Source organism: Phycodurus eques, chromosome 17 (assembly GCF_024500275.1).
Source record: "Phycodurus eques isolate BA_2022a chromosome 17, UOR_Pequ_1.1, whole genome shotgun sequence".
Classification (NCBI taxonomy): Eukaryota; Metazoa; Chordata; class Actinopteri; order Syngnathiformes; family Syngnathidae; genus Phycodurus; species Phycodurus eques.
This window is the reverse complement of record NC_084541.1, coordinates 15,838,688-15,855,481: the sequence shown is the minus strand read 5'-3', so window position 1 is coordinate 15,855,481 and position 16,794 is coordinate 15,838,688. Positions and strand designations below refer to the sequence as shown.

General features: G+C 42.2%; 1 protein-coding gene across 1 annotated transcript; it reads right to left on the bottom strand.

Moving 5' to 3' along the window:
- Positions 1 to 2,644: 2,644 nt before the first annotated feature.
- mybbp1a (MYB binding protein (P160) 1a) lies at positions 2,645 to 16,693 on the bottom strand. The gene is given in 27 exon segments (XM_061703153.1): positions 2,645 to 3,231; positions 3,842 to 3,966; positions 4,046 to 4,147; positions 4,391 to 4,504; positions 4,913 to 4,981; positions 5,070 to 5,201; positions 6,037 to 6,124; positions 6,468 to 6,602; positions 6,691 to 6,848; positions 6,920 to 7,090; positions 8,001 to 8,126; positions 8,199 to 8,300; positions 8,439 to 8,605; positions 9,702 to 9,789; positions 10,330 to 10,438; positions 10,541 to 10,747; positions 10,980 to 11,105; positions 11,271 to 11,371; positions 11,443 to 11,736; positions 12,427 to 12,544; positions 12,928 to 13,095; positions 13,730 to 13,920; positions 14,451 to 14,558; positions 15,147 to 15,221; positions 15,318 to 15,401; positions 15,509 to 15,604; positions 16,467 to 16,693. Coding segments are annotated over 27 exon segments (3,807 nt in total). The 5' UTR covers positions 16,644 to 16,693; the 3' UTR covers positions 2,645 to 2,855.
- Between the last annotated feature and the right edge of the window lie 101 nt (positions 16,694 to 16,794).

Sequence of the window (16,794 nt, the reverse complement as noted above, 5' to 3'; positions counted from 1 at the left end):
CACCAGCGTTTAACTTTGCCACATTGTTCCTCGGGGTCGCATTAGCAGATTGCTTCCCGGATGTCGCTCAGGGGGACACGGAGGACGCCGCTGGGCCACCTCCTGCTTATCTCATCTTTCTCTTCCCGCTGCTACTGTCAGCGTTCGTCAGATGATTTGTCACCTCGGCAGCCGATTCGTTACAACACAGGCCCTTTTTCAGCCAGCCGCCATCTGAAGGGGATAACAAGTGGGCTTTGGTAAAAGCCATTCCTGGTTAAGCAAAGCACAATTAAATACAGTGGTACCTCCTCTTTTTTTTTTTTTTTTTTTTTTTGGGACAACATTTTGAAAATAGTGCGAGCTATGGTGGCAATGAACTTCACAACAGCAGCAGTTTGGTCAAGCATGAACGCTTTTTGAATTTTTGGGAAAAAACGACCAAGTGCTCTTTATTTCCACTCCCAGTTGAAATTTACTTGAATACTAAAAATGAAACAAAGAGAATTACACGTTGTGTATTTAACCATACAACATTAACTTTCTTTTACGAAAATCCGCTAGCTTAATGCTAACACATAATGCAAAACTGTCTGGCTAATGAAACTAGCATCGATGTCAATTAAAAACCTTAAAACAACTTTAGCAACATATGCAGACAGAGTTAAATGACAAAACTCACGAGCATATACTCTGTATCCTGCCAAAAAAAGACTAATATTAGCGCAGTTTATTGGTCTTGGTGGCAATGGTCTTCGTGTGTCATCATCAAATCGACGAGTAAGTGTATTATATTTCCCCCTGGTGGCCACTAATGAGTATCACAAAGCGCATTGAAATATCCTGACGCACAAACTGTTTTTCTTTTCATTTTACTGAATTATAGTATTACTATATGTTCTTATAGTTTAAAGTACTGGAGAGTACTAATTTTATTATTGAAAAACACTTTACAAACATTTTTGTTGGCGTTTTATTTTTTGTGGTGCTGGAACGGATTAATGGCATGCCCATCTTTTCAGTGGGGAAAGATGATTTGAGATAGGAACAAATTAAACTCGGAAGTTAAGGCACCACAGTACTTAATTTTTTTATTTACATGTTTAAATTGGAAAGAAATTGATATGTGATGTGTTAATTGTTTTTTTTTTTAATTGGTGAATTTTCCTTTGTGGATGAAAAGATCTCAGCTCCTTACCTGTTTATCCATCTGATATTTAAATTGAAACATATTTAAATTAATGAAAAAAAACTTTGGAGCACATTCAAAACATATTCCAATGTATATATAAAACTATTATTTAAAATAAAATATAAAAATGTTAGTAATTAAAAAAATAGTTAAAAACAAGGTGTACAGTCAATGAATAAATATGACAAAAATAGGGAAAAAAATTGGGCCTTCTTAAAAGGCTCCATCAATGGATGAGAAAAGCACAATTTAGAACAATTAAAACATTGTTAGAATGTTTAAATTTGAAATGAACTGAAATTTAAAACAAAATCATTACATTTAATAAAATAATCCGACTTCACCCAACAGTCCGTAAACAAGCACGAATGTGAGTGTGCAAGGTTGTATGTCTATCCTCTCACCCAAAGGTCAGCCGGGATAGGCTCCAGTTGTAATTATGAAAAATTGATGGACAAAACACAGTGAGGTGACATTTGATGAGCTCCCAAACGGGATTTCTTCCCCCAATTCCCAGTAGCCACAAACGCACCACACGGTAGAGCGAGATCGCGGGACGAGTGGTCGGGATGAGAATGCGTTCCCCGTTGCCGCGGCCCAAACGAGCTCGGTGATGGATGAGGCGGCCGCCCGTTTGACAAGTGTGCTGGATTTATGGCAGCGAGGCCTCACTCGGTGTAACGCTCATCCATTGTTGGGAGCACTACATCAGCTTTGTGACAGCCAAATTAGGCTTTGCCCATGATTGCTCCGCCTTTTTTTTTTTTTGGTTTGTTTGTCGGGACAAAGCGGCGCAACGTCAAACCCCGCGAGGAGATCATTTTTCACGAAAGTTACGTAAGCTACTTTTCGTCACTGCGCCGACTTTTGGCAGTGCGACGTTGTTCCATTTGGATAAGATTGAACGTGTTCAGGTTCAACTATATTTTGGTTAAAAAAACAAAATGAATAAAAAAAAAATTAAAAGCAAATGATATTCCGATGAAATAGACTACAGTGGCAAAATGTCAAATATACTCCGGAACTGTAGGGGGAGCCCTTGGGACACAAAACCATGATTACTGTATTCAAGAACCGTGGAAGTGAGAAAATATATTTTTAGCAGGCACAATGGTATTTTGTATTGATATTGTGACAGCCAATTAAAAATGACAGGCAGTTATGCTTTTAGGCTAACAATAGACTTTGTTGTGCTCGATAATTTTTTCTTTGGAATTTTGTCACAGTGACAGCGTATCTCAGCATTCATAGTATTTTCCTCCCATTTCTGCTTCTTGCTTTCTTTGAAAGACACGCTTATTTTCCAACTTTGTGGCATATGAGAGCAAATCTGCCGTTATTACTATTATACAGTGTCTGCAAAGGACAATTTAAAATGGAGTTGTGTTTACAGCTTGCGGTTTTGTTTTATACAATCTCACACTTCTAATTAATGTTGCATAACACACAAAAGGTTGAGGAGTAGGTGCAAAGTGGTGATGAATCTCCAGCAGGAGAAAAGGATTTATTGTGGTATATATATTTTTTTCCTTTTCTTTCTTTCTAATAATAGCAATGACGCATTAGAAAAATAAGCACTCTCATCCTTACACTCTTTTGCGACACATTTTCAAAACGCAAAGCAGTCAAGATAATGGATGATGGACCCAAAAAAAAAAAGAAAAGAAAAAAGAAATCAGCTTTATTAAAGAGTCTGGCTTTGTAACTGCCCTCCTCTAGCTTTCTTCTGTTTGTTTTTCTTCTTTTTTGTAATCAACTTGCTGTCATCTTGCATCTTGTTCTTCTTGGCAGGGCTGGCCTGCGACGCCGGCGCGTCATCCGCCGCCCGCTTTGTCTTTTTCTTGTTATTCTTCTTGCCTCGTCCTTTCTCTACCCCCGCTTTGTCCGTCGTCGGGGCCGAGTTGGCGGCGGCCGCAGCGGGCTCCAAGACGGGCTGCGGGCGTTTTTTCCTCTTTTTGCTTTCTGGCAGGAAGCCCTTCTGCTTCTTGGCAGGCTGCTGCTGCGTCGGCAACAGCTGGCCGGCGTCTTTGTCGGGCTTTATCTTCTCCATTTTGGGTCTCCTGAGGATGGCGGCGATAAACAAAAATTGACTTTGAATACGTTCTCCAACACCCGACGCACTGCAGAGCCCCGACAGGAAAAGCTGAAGTCATTGCTGATGTCGACAGAATCGAGTGGGGGGAACCTACTCTCCATTATTCACTGAAAAACTCATCTGTTCAGTGTTTTTACTATGCTCTTACTTTGGCGCCATCTTGTGGCATCTAGGTGCCAAGGAACTATGTTCAAGTGAGTTGAGGAGTGTTATTTTAGACAAAAGTTGCCATCTTGTCCTGTAATTTGTTGAAAAACTCACCTTTCATGTCAAAGCAATTAACTACATTGGTGCCATTTTGGTGCCAATGAACTTTGTTGAATTGAATTGAGGAGCTTCTTTTAGACAAAAGCAGTGTTTTCCGTTAATTGTGAAATTTTTTGGAGAACCGATCTTCTGATACATTCACTGAAAAACCTCCACCCCGAGAACCCTTTGACAAATGCCACACTAAAAATAAACACTAACAAATAAGCACCTCACTTCAATTAAATGCCTCAGGAAAAAAACGACAGTCTCCAGGCTTTACTGTGACCGATACAACGTTGTGTTCATTTTCCGCTCACAACACTCACATGACTCCAAAATGTTTCATGACGCTCCAGTAGGTGTCCTCCAGCTTGCCCGTCTTCTTGAAAGCCAGGACTTCAGTCATGGGCCGCAGGGCGCTCTCGAGGGCCTCCCGGTCCACGGACAGCTTCTACGCAAACCAAGGTACTGGATGTTGGGATCTTTTCCCTGCCTCGTTTTGTTTCAGTTCTCTCCCACTGGCGACTTACCTGCTGGTGGATGTGTTTGAGCAAGGAGTGACACAACTCCAGAGCCTTTAGCACCTTCTCCCGCAGAGCCTTGCTTTCCGTTTGACCCTGCAGCTTGAGAGCCTGAGGAGAAAGTACATGATTTAATAAACTCTGCATTAGGAACAGAACCCATTAGGCAACCTTCCTATTTGCATTTTATATTTAATACAGACCCTTGATTCAATTATGAATGTGTATGAAAAATGGGTGCGTCTGTCTGAGTTTCTGTTAAACGTGACAAATATTGAGTTCATACTTCCTAGCAACGAGGATGTCACCGGCAAAAAAGCAAAGTCATTTATTTGAGGTTGCGAGTCGACTCACCGCGGCCAGCTGATCAACCACCTTGGTGCAGAACTCCAACCACGGCGCGCCGCTCATCAGCTGCTGCACCTCCCTGTTTTGCATGGCGCGCAGTACCAACACACACGCCTGGCCCTGCGAACACACACAAAAATCTCAATACAGTAATCCCCCAACATTTACAAAGACCTGCTGTCAGCCACAGCTCACACCCAGATTCTCACACGCAGACTAACCGGTCAACCCGGTATTTCCCTGTTTTTAATGAATCTGCATTGCTTCTCTTTTAGAATTGAACTACTGAAATAAACTACCTCGTCTACTATATTTCAATTTATTGAGATGCATTTATATATAGTTTTTGGATTATGGATTCTTTGACAGTTACAGTATTTCTCATGTGTTGCTAGTGTCCACTTTAATGCCATAATACCGGAATTTACATTTGTCAAAAAAGAACACTGACAATTGATTCAAAATTAAGCAAAATGCTGACTCATAACAAATGTGAGGTTAAAAATTGCTGTTAGGAACAACGAATACCTGTTGGTGATCTCTGACGCCCGATGTGATGTGCTGCACGGTCGCGTCCAACAGGTTAACGCACAAAACCTGCGTGTTACACATACACACAAACACACGGGTTGTATTAATTAGCGCCGCCATAGGACGAAACATCTGTCGCACTGCGCTCGCTCACAGGAAATCTGTTGAACAGGTCGGTGAACATCTGGGTGGTCAGGGGGCTCTTCCTGCGACTCATGAAGGAGCGCAGCGCCTCCCGAAAGAAGCCGGCCACCCGCTCCACGTCCACGTTGCCCATGAACTGCAACTGCCCGCCGCGCACACACACACACACACACACACACACACACACACACACACACACACACACACACACACACACACACGAGACCATAAATCAGCTTGAAATGTATTTTGTAGAACACTGGACATCATCTTGATTTTCTCATAGGTTCAATACACAGACTGGATGGGATTTTTTTCCTTCGCATTATTATCTTTGTAAAGCTATCGTGGAGCTTATTAGATACTTCAGCGATGATCAATTTTATAGCTCTGAGGCACTCCGCTGAGGACGGCCCAAATTATCTCGCCCTGACCCACTTTGTGACCCAGTAAAAGATAGGAACTAAAAAGGTGCACTGACAAAAAGCAAAAAAAAAAAATTGCAAATTCAATAAAGGCAATACTCTGGCCTCTAACATTTTTAGCTGGAAAAATGTTTATTGCATTTTAAAACGGAACCCAAAACTATGCATTATGCCTACTGGTTGCACTATAAATACTATGTAGTAGTATTTAGGCATCAAGCTTTTATTTTTTCCCCCCGCATTCTTCTTTTGTATACTGGGTGAAAAACTTTCAGGCTTTGTTGCTAACACGGTTAGCCAAGATACGAGCGCAGCTCTTCCAGCTACACCACGACTGACACGGATTACCATTACTGCGCATGCGCGTCAAAGGCCGGAAGCCAGAGATAACATCGGCGAGCACCGGGACGTTACACACTGTAGGCTGTTTAGAGAGGAAAATAACAACAATGACCTCGATTTAATTAATTGTTTATGTTTTTGTAGAAGTCTTGGAAAGTGTGGGTGGCCGCCTCATTTTTTTGCAGAAAAGGAGGTGTAAGAATTACATACGTCTGCTGCAGTTCTGGACGCTCCATCCTCCTCTTTATTCTCAGCGGTGGGCGCTCCTCGCAACACTTTGACCACATACAGAGCAGCACTGCAAACAAAGCACATAGATTAGATACACTTGAACAATACCAGAAGGGAATTCAGAAACAAGAGCAGGCATTCTGACTGTTCATCCTGGTGAAAAAGGACTTATGGTAAAAAGCCAAGCAGACACTGGCCAGGAAGGCTTGAAACATTTTGCTCCTCTAACCAGTTTCACTAATTGACATGAAATCGGGTAGCTGTCTTTCATAACAGGATAAAACAAAAAGTCTAAAGGACCCATGACTGAAATTGAACAGGAAATCAGCCATTTTGTTTCGAAGCAGGCATTTTGGGCAAATTCTGGGACAGTGTGGCAGAGCATGGCTTGAAGCTTTTATTATTATTACCTGAAGTAGTAGAGGCCGACCGAGGACTCGGACAACTTCTGCGTTTTCGCCATGAGCTTGTTGAGAAGGTTGTGAAGCTCCTCCTGTCTGTCTTCTGCGGTCTTGCAGTACACCTTGGACCGGCACAACTGGTTCCTACAAAATACAAAGACCACAGACGGAGCAAAATAAATCATAGTGGCTTTGTTTCATAAGCTAACTCAAACATAGATGGGTGATTTACTTGAAAATGTCCGCCGCCCTGCGTAGGAAGTCCTGCTCCTGCTGCTCCTTGCCTGAGTTCATCCCTCCCTCGATCATGTATAGCAGAGGCTCCAGAAGGCCCAGGACCAGAGGACTCCCAGCCTGCCGGGCTACGAACACCTCCACCAGGTCCAGCACCTACAATGTCAGTAAGAGAGTCAATTCCGACGCAGACGGATGCGCTGTGGCTAAGCTATTCTTTGACCTACCTTGATCTTGAAATCGCGCACCAGGGTCTTCTCTTTCCGCATTTTGGCCTTGGCGTCCTTCTTGGCCTGGATCTTCTTTTTCTGCTCCGAGAACAGCGCCGACAGGTTCTTGTCCAGCTCCATCATGGCGTCGTCATCCAAGTCATCGTCGCTGCCCTCCTCCGTTTTGTCCTGGACACACGGAAACAGAGAATAGACATAGTTTGGACTTTTGATCATGTCAATTGTATTTTAGGTCTCAGGAAACAGTTATTTTGGGGAAAATTTTGTGTTTTCAGTATTTTTCTGTACACAGGTGTCATTATCTTCTTACATGATCCATGCAGTCTTTGGGTTTTGTTTTTATGTTTGTATTCAAGTGTGAGATTCAAGAGTAACCGCAATCTATTTCCCCATTGTTATATTCTGATCACCACTTGTTAGAATCGTTAGCAGGATTTCTTGGGAAGGCTTGTAGGTCAGGTAGGTAGGTTAGGAAGGAAGGAAATTAGGTAGTTAAGGAAGGTAGCTACGTAAGGAAGGCAGGAAATAGAAAATAAAGGATAGGTAGGTAAAGAAGGATGGTATGTAAGGAAGGAGACAAGAAAATAATCTAGATTGGTAATAAAGGAAGTTTAAAAAGTAAAGCAGGGTGGCTAGGTAGGTAAGAAAGAGAGGTAGGTTAGGAAAGAAGATAGGTGTGTAAGTAGGTCAGGAAGGAAGGAAGGACAGTAGGTTAGTATGTAAACGAAGGAAAGAATGACAGGAAGGAAGTTAGTTAGGCTTAGGTAGGTCGATGAGGAAGGAAGGAAGGTAGGTAGGTAAGAAAGGAAGGCTAATAGATATGCAAGATAGCTAGAAAGGAAGGAAGATATTTAATTGATCACATTCATATTTAGATGGATTACTCAAGCATTATATTGCAACTGGTCAGGTGATATTTATTTATCCAAATGTGATTTTTTTTTTCCAACAATTTTCCTGGCTAAGAGAGAATCTTACATGTGATGGCGCCCCTCAGTGGCGAAAGTTAATATGACACACACATGAAATGAAACAAGCGTCCATGTCGAGCTGACATTAGTCCATGGAAAAGCCTCACCAGCGTGTTCTTCTGCTGCAGCACCTTCATCAGATCCAGTCTGAAGTTTTGGTCCACCTCCTCCTCCATGGCTTCTTCATTCTCACCCTCCTCAGACTCATTGCAAGACTCATCCGACTCGTCCTCCTTTTTATGAACAAAAATAACTTTAGAAAGAATAGAAAGAAGAAAGAAAGAAACAAAGAGAAAGTCAAGCACCATCTCCTCATCAATCTCTGGTTTCTTCTTCTTGGCTTTCTCGGCATCGTCCACGACGAGCACAGGGCCGTCCTCCTCGCCATCTTTATCCGGATCCAGGACCTGCGCACACACACACACACGCACACACACACACGCATGCACACACACACGCACGCACGCACACACACACACACAAAGTAAACATTTTGCGTGAAGTCGCCCTGGCACACAGTCAAGAACAAGCGGGTTGTTACTTACATCCAAGATGGAGGTGAGGGCAGCGGCGTTGACATGGGGGCAGATGGAGGCGAAGACGGTCTTGCACACCTGCCTGATGTGTCGGCTGGGCTGGGACAGGAGCGACAACAAGATGTCCACCAACACCTCCACCCACTCGGGCTCCGCCTCCTCCTGCTGTTTGCTGGCTACGTGGAGGAAAAGTCACAAAACATCATCATTTAGTGTGACATTGTTATGGTCAAAATGCTGTTGTTTAAACTGTCGCAAAATTGTTTTTACTATTGTAAATCTGTTTTTTACTCTGCACATTTGTTTTTATTTTGGTAAAGTCAACTTTATTTTACAGTTAATTTGTTTTTGCTTTGCATATTTGTTTTTACTGTTGTGAATGCATTTTTACCATCATAAATAATTTTTAATTGTTGCAAATGTGTGTTTACTTTCATAATATAAATTAATTTGGACTTTTGTAAATTTTTTTGTAGTTTTGGTGATGTATTTATGCTTATGTATATATTTTACTTATGCAAATATTTTTGTATTTTCTAAATGTAAACTACATTTTACATTGTAAATTTATTTTTATCTTTGCAAAGGTGTCGTTTACTTATGTAAGTTGAGTTAGTTGTTACTTTGCAAGTTTTTATTGTTGCAATTTGCTTTGTAAATATGTTTTACTTTCCTAAATAATTTTAGTATTGAAGACTTGTTTTTACTTTTGCAAAAAAAAAAATGTTCCCCTCTTGCAAATTTTTGTTGTACAATTGTTGTTACGTTTGAATTTTTTTTTAATTTTTGTAAATCAGTTATAACGGTTGTAAATTTGTTCTTTGTAAATTGCACTTTTATTTTGCAAATTTATACTGATGTAAATTAATTTTTACTTTAATATAAATTGGTTTCTAATTTTAGCTTTTACTTTGCAAATGTGTTTTTACTGTTGTAAATTTGTTCTTATGATTGTTTTACAAATGAGTTGTTACTGCTATAATTTATTTTTACTTTTCTGAATGCGTTTACTTTACACAGTTTTTACGATTGCATATTCATTGTATTTTTTTCAAATTAGTTTGTTACTTACTTACTTTTATTTTATAATGTCATTTTGTTTTCAGTTTTCCAATTTAGTTTTCCCAAATGTAAAATTATTTTGGAGTTGGGAAAAGTGTTCCAGACCATGCAAGTTTGTTTTTAGTTTTGTAATCTGTTTGTTATTTTGTTTGTACGTGCAGTCATCATAATTCTTTGTTGGAAGATTCGTCAACATTTATAGCGGCTGACCTTTCTTCTGTTTCTTGGCTTTCTTCTTCTGGGCTTTGTCCACGCAACTCTGCAGGTCCTTCATGACCTCCAGCAGCTCATCTGGCGCCTTAACAAAACAACAATATGCTTATCACCATCAGCGGTTCCTAATTACTGAGACGCGGAGGATTAGTGTGCTGTGAGAGATCAAGTATTTGCCGAGTCGCAGGATTTTCGGGGAAACCTATCCTCTGTTGTTTTTTTTTGTGCTCAGGCCAAAGCCAAGTCTAATAAAAGACTATTGCTTTGGAGCCATCTTGTCTTCCTATGTTTAAGTAAGGGGAGGAGCTTCATTTAAGCAGTTCATAGTGTTGTCTAATGGAAAAAAGAGAACTTTGGTGTCTTGTGGCCTCCATTGGCAATAACAAACCTTTTTTGATGAGCGTCAATTACTCGCTGAGATAGGGACCAAGCCCTTCCGCTTACATTGCATATAGATTTTGTCAAATTTCTGTTTGGTGGGGCAATGATAGAGTTTTTTCCTCATTCATTTTTGTATGTAAAATAATTGCCTTGGCTCAATAGACGTTTGGGAAACACCGATTTAGAAGATTTGTAAAATAAAGACGGCTGCTGTGGTTGCTGAGCTGACTTTAGTCGATCGTACCTTGAAGAGGTGCATGCCCAACAAGAGGAAGAGCTGCTGGAATGAGCTGCTCTCCGCCGAGTGACCTGTCTTGGCTTTCTTTTTCAGGCTCGCCACCGACTCCAGCATGCTGGGAGAAAACAGACGTAGAAACGTAATTGTCAAACACAACGACACAAGTTTAAAATTCAAGTGTTGTCATAGGAGAAGAAACCAGAACGTGTGGTCTGACCTGTCCCAGGCCTGCCTCTGCTCCTCACTGAAGGGACGGACGCCACGGACGAATGTGGGCTTGTGGAGCAGTTCTTGGGCGTACCGGACCACACGGTAGATCCACAAGGAGCCATCAGACGTGACGCCTAGCGCGCGCTTGTGGGTCACAGCTCCACCTTTGGACGCGTCAGCAGCCAGGGGCAAGTTATGCATGGATAGGAGGAGCCTGGATGACGGACACAGGTTTGTCGTTATTGGATAAGAATACTAAAAAATTGCGTTTGATTGCATCTCTCATATAGCTGTGGGGAAGACTTCAAGACTTAACATGTTAATGACCCCGCTACGGCTGGTATAAATATTTTATCATGTCATCAATATGTGGACGGCCAGCCAAATTTAGAAGGAACATTGGAAGAATGCCTACCCACCAATGATAACATCTAAAACAGACTCACCCAAAGAAGGAAGTGACCAGCACTGCTCTGGTTTTCTCATCCAGCGGGACGTCGAGCTTATCTTGAGTTTCGGGAATGTCGGCGAAGGTTTTCTTGGTGTTGAAGAAGGCGTGGAAAAAGATGAATCTGGGGGAAAAAAAAGGCATCGTTATTGGTGGGCAGTAGCATTACTTTGTAACTCCACTTAAGTAGATTTTTAAGGTATCTATAGCTATATAGTAGTACCAAATGTCAAGCTTGTCTAATTGTTCGAATGATTCATGCTATATTTGCAATTACTGCTTTACATACCTGGCAATCTCCATAATGAACTCCTCGTCCTTCTTGACCTGGTGGTTGTCCACGATGGAGGCCAACCTGGCCACGATCCACTTCCTCAGGCGGAATATGGGCTTCCCTGAGGAGGATAACAAGTGGGTGAGTGGTCACTCTGCTTTCCGGGTTCACCGGAGTTCCTCGGGACTCACTGTTCCGAGTTGTCCTGGCGCTCCTTCTGCCTCCGCGAGGTGAAGTTGAGCAGCTCGTCCACGCGAGGCTGCAGGAAGGTGGTCTTTAGCCACGCCACGTAATTCTGCAGCGCCGCCGGCTGCAGGTGCTGGACCACGCGCCACACGGACGGCACCACCGGGTAGCCTTGATGGACGAGCGAGGAGAAGCCCACCATGACCGCCAGCTGCTTTTCGGCATCCCGGCAGCCCTCCAGGAATTTCGACACGTAGGCGTCCATCTCGGGCGCCAGCTTGAAGCGTTCTTGTTTCTGGAAAATAGTTGAATGTGACTTTGAACACCCATTGGTGACTCTGTATTCGGGGCAGAATCGGCACGTTCACTAGCTAATACTCTTAATGAGGCTCATGTGAAGGTGGCTTGTGTGTGCTTAATAATTAAACTAGTGAATACAGTCATTTCATGATTGTGTGTACTTACTAGATGCCTCGTGTTGATGCTTTAAGTGCATTACTGTCATCTTGTGGCATCTCTATGCAATTACAGCGCCCTCTTTTTACTTTTATTAAAAACAAAACAAACCACCTTTAGAGGTTTTGCTCTTTGCAATCACAAACCATCCTCCCCCCACTTTTTTCATATTGTTAAATTAGTAACAGTGCTTGAATTGTGAAATCAAATAAAAAATGAGTAAATGTCACAGAACACTAAGAATGATGATTTTGGGTCAATTTCCTCTGTGTGTGTGTATGTGTGTTACTAATCCTGTCATTCAAACAGTTTCGTAGGTGACTGATATGTTAGTGGGGTCGGGATTTATGACAATAACCCAGGAAAAAGAATCCAAGAAATCCATGTTGCTGTGCCTACGAGATCATTCAACCTTTAAAATGAAAAACTGAAGATTTGTATTGTCAGTGTGGTTCATAATAACTAAATAAAAAAGCCATTGTTAATGTTCATGTTGCTGCTGTAGTGTGAATAAGGAATCCAGACTAACCTGAGCAGACACCACATGCTCGCCGTATTGCATCATCACATCCCCGGACAGAACCTCTTTGAGCTGGGACAAGGACAGAAGCGGCAAAGCGCTGCCCAACAGTCGGAAACTCACGAAGCTGCACAAATAAACACATTCAATAGTTTATTTTACTAACAAAAAATAAATAAATCCTTCCTATTTTAAATGCATATGTATGTTATTTCATTAATATTCAACCAATTATAGAGAGACTGGTGCAAAGTTAGGGTTTAGTATACAAAAGCTGCCAGCAAGTAGGTTATTGATATTTAATGTTGTTTGTACTTTTGATTTTGTCGTGTGAGAGAGAGAGAGAGAGAGAGAGAGAGAGAGAGAGAGAGTGAGTGTGTGAGTGTGTGAGTGTGTGTGTGTGTGAGTGAGTGAGTGAGTGAGTGAGTGAGTGAGTGAGTGAGTGAGTGAGTGAGTGAGTGAGTGTGAGAGAACTGGCCCCATGTCCCGATACTTTTGTCCATGACTCACTGCGTGGGACCCCAATGCTCCTTAAGCATTCCCTCCACAATGGCTTTATTCCAGAAGAGCTGGAAGCTGTCCTCCCTCAGTGAGAGCTTGAGGAGGTCCAGGGCCACCGCCGGGAGCACGCACGCCTTCTTCTCTGAACGGGCGGCCATCTTGAGTATGTTTGTTAGCCTATAAGCGAGAACAAAGCAAACCTGTAAGGTTAAGAAAAGACCGTCCGGTGTTCCCTGCGAATCGAGCCCTGCCGTGAATAGCCAAGATTCGTGAGTAACTGACACCGACCTAAAAAGGTTTTTAATTGCCTATATATGCCACAAGATGGCGGCAAAGCAGTACTTTTGTCTAAATGAAGCCCCACAACTCACTTCATGGTTCCTTGGCACTAAGATGCCACAAGATGGCGCCAACCTACCAAGTTGAAACCTCAAATCCCAATGTGGTTTCTTGGCAGCGAAATGCCACAAGACAGTGGCAAAATACTGGTTTGATTAAAATAAAGCACCTCAATTCACTTCAACATGATTCCTTGGTACTAAGATCCCACAAGATGGCGCCAAAGCACTGCTTTGGTCTAAATGAAGCTCGCCAATTCACTTCAACGTAGTTCTTTGGCACCAAGATGCTACAATATGCCGCCAAAGTAATACTTTTGATTTGGCCGGAGTACAAAAACAACAAAAAGCTGAGTTTTTCAGCGAATAACAGAGCACAGTTTCCACAGAAATGCATGAAAAGGTGAACTGGGAAATGAAAAAACACAAAAACCATACACGGTGACAAACTGGAATCATTTTGCTCTTCTTACTTTTCAATGTTGTCATTGTTGATGATGTTGGAGGAGCCCAGCAGCTTTTTGAGTTTCTTGGGTTGGAGGGTCTGCGGAAAGCGCTCCAGCGCCACCAGCAGCAGTTGCAGCTGCTCCGGAGTCTGGAAGGCCAACGCCAGGTCCGACTGCAGGGCGCTCAGCAGGACCTCCTCAAACACCTGCTCAGGAACCTGCCGAGATACCAAAACAGTGCGCTAAGATTCTGCAACTCTGGTCCCGCCTGTCTGTCTCACCACTCTGCCTATGCCGGCCGGTCCCCTCCTCCTCCTGAGCCCACACACGCATACACAAGGCACGACCCCTCCCTCGCTCACGTGTTGGGTGCATAAGGTTTTAGAGAGCGTATTTCAGCGTTCTGCATCTTTGCAAACTAAACAAAGATATATGCAACTGTTAACACCCACATCAACCGTTATCTAATATACGACTCCAACAAACCGTTTTGAAATTGTGTAAGAAACCTAGTAAAAGTAAAGTGTGTGGGGTGTTTGTGAACAAATAGTAATTTAGTAAATACTCATTTCATGAACAGCACGACAACAATAATTCCTAACAGTCATGTCTTTCACATAACTCCCTTGTCCACAATTAATAGAAGACTACTATACAGCATCCCACTTTACTTCCCATAAATTCACGGAACAGAGTCCGCGACCCACCAGTTTAGAACCACTGCGTCATTGTGAGTGTCGTCCGTTACCTCGGTGAGGATGTCCATCATGGTCTTGCTGGGCAGGTCCTTCAGGTGCTGTCGCTGCTGGGTGAGCCTTTGTAGAATCTGCACACAACCCAGCACCACCGGCGGCTCCTGCGTGGTTGCACAATATGGCCGTATTAAAAGGCGCAGTCTCAGTTACAGGGTCTATTTCTGTATTTAACACATACATAAGGTGCACCGTATTATTGGACGCAGGCATGGTAAAACATACACTAGCTTAAAACATACGCTAGCATGCATGGCATGTCCTTTGTGTTTTGCACAATGCACATACCGGCGCTATATACCTACTGGGGGCGTGCCTTTAGCGTCCTCTATCACGCGCACACTTCCCCCTTTAACGTCCGCATGCTGTCCTCAGTCACCTCCGCCTTCCCTCTATATAAGCAGCGTGTCGGAAATGCTCCCAGCCAGTCAAGTGGAGCGCTCATCGAAGTCACACAACAACATTTACAGATTTTGGAACTCGGTGCACACATAAGGCGCCCCCCCGTCCATGTTGGAGAAAATTTAAGACTTTTAAGTGCGCCTATGGTCGTGAAAATACGGTAGTCTGTCTTTTGACATTTTGCTCCATCCATCCATCCATTTTCTTCAATATGGTCACAAGTGAGCTGGACCCTATACCAGCTGACTTTGGGCACACACACGCACACACACACATATATATGTACTTACATTGAAGAGGCGGCCTGACTGGTGAAGAGCGAGGACTCCAAACAGGCTCCCAAACGCAGCATTTCTGACAAATTTCTGTGGGAAATGAAAAGAACACAGATTTTTTTTTCTTTTTTTACACAGTAATCTCGTCCAAAAAAAAAAAAAAAAAAATCATTTAAAAACATTCACCTTTTTGGCTTTTTGTAAATCGTGCTTTTCCTTGATTCTGTCAAGGATGTTCTGCAGAGTGAGGTCTTCAAAAGCGCTCAGGAGCTGGACAAAAACAAACAGTTGGGATGTCAGCGACACGTCACATCAACACTCGCAGGCCGAAATATTGGTACAGCCGAGGAGGGGGTTGCGTCGGAATGTTCGCCCACCTGACCCAGAGCAAGGCTGAACCCGGGCCTCGCCGCCTCCCGCGTGTGAGCTAGACCGTCCACAAGCCTCTTGACTGTGTACTCTAACTCATCTTCCTGTGGACAACACAATGCATGACACCACACACAACAATAAGAGGAATACAACGTAATGCACATAATAGTACCAATTCTTATTAATTCCATATTATTATTTATTTTATTTAGAACTTATTATTTATCAAAGGTTTGTGGTGGGAGGTCGCCATGGTGTTTATTACTGCTATTTTTTGTATCTTCGGGTCTTAGTATACCTTTTAGGTTACTGCTCTCTGTATTGTATGTCTATTTCTGTTTAAGCCACATAAATGTTTAAAAAGAATATTACAAAATAAAATGTATTATTTGTCAATAGTAATTTTCATATAATATTCAATATGATTACAAACTTTTATTCATTCTTGTACTTTACGGTTTCGTAATTATTATAGTTATTAACTAATGATATTTGTTGTTTGCCCTTCCATTTCTTTTACAGTGACTGGATGATACAATAAAAATACAAAAATAAAATAAAAATAAAATATCGGATCAGTTAATTAATAAAATGAATTATGATCATTCTCTATGACAAAAAACAAAAAACTACGTAGTATCTGATTGGAGGGGGTAAAAAAACTAATAATAATTAAATTAACAATTTGTTCTGGACTAGAAATGCTGGCAGCATACATGTATATTATTATATTGATATTATTCGGCACAGAAAACATGAGTGAGGCTTCAAATACAGTAGATTATATTATTGAAGCTGTGGTTTCAGCCTGAGAGTGGACTCGGTGGTTCGTGTACAATATAAGGATTAATTCAAGGATTTTGACATTATAATACCAGTGAAACATTACTATAACCAGTTATTTACACAATGTACTGTACTCAATTACGTGTTAATAAAATAAAAAGTGCAACGGGTTGGCACCTTGTTGTTGTCTTTGAGGTATTTAAGGAGGTTTTCCACAGCGCTCAGCCGAATTTCCTGGTCGGGCTTGGCCAAGTCCCAGAAGAAGTCGAGGAAGATTCGGTTCTGCTGGAGGGCACCGGCCGTCCGGACCGGGTCGGCCGCTTTCACCTGGAGCTCCACCATGTCGACGGACATCTCACAACAACATGCTCCGAACACGGGGTGGAAAAAACGTGCATGCCTCTTCCTGGGGCGAAGGGACTACTTCCAGGTCAGCAGTTTAAAAAAAAAAAAAAAAAAAAAAAAAAGGAAAACTTTATTGACAGAGATACAAATGTCAAACTGG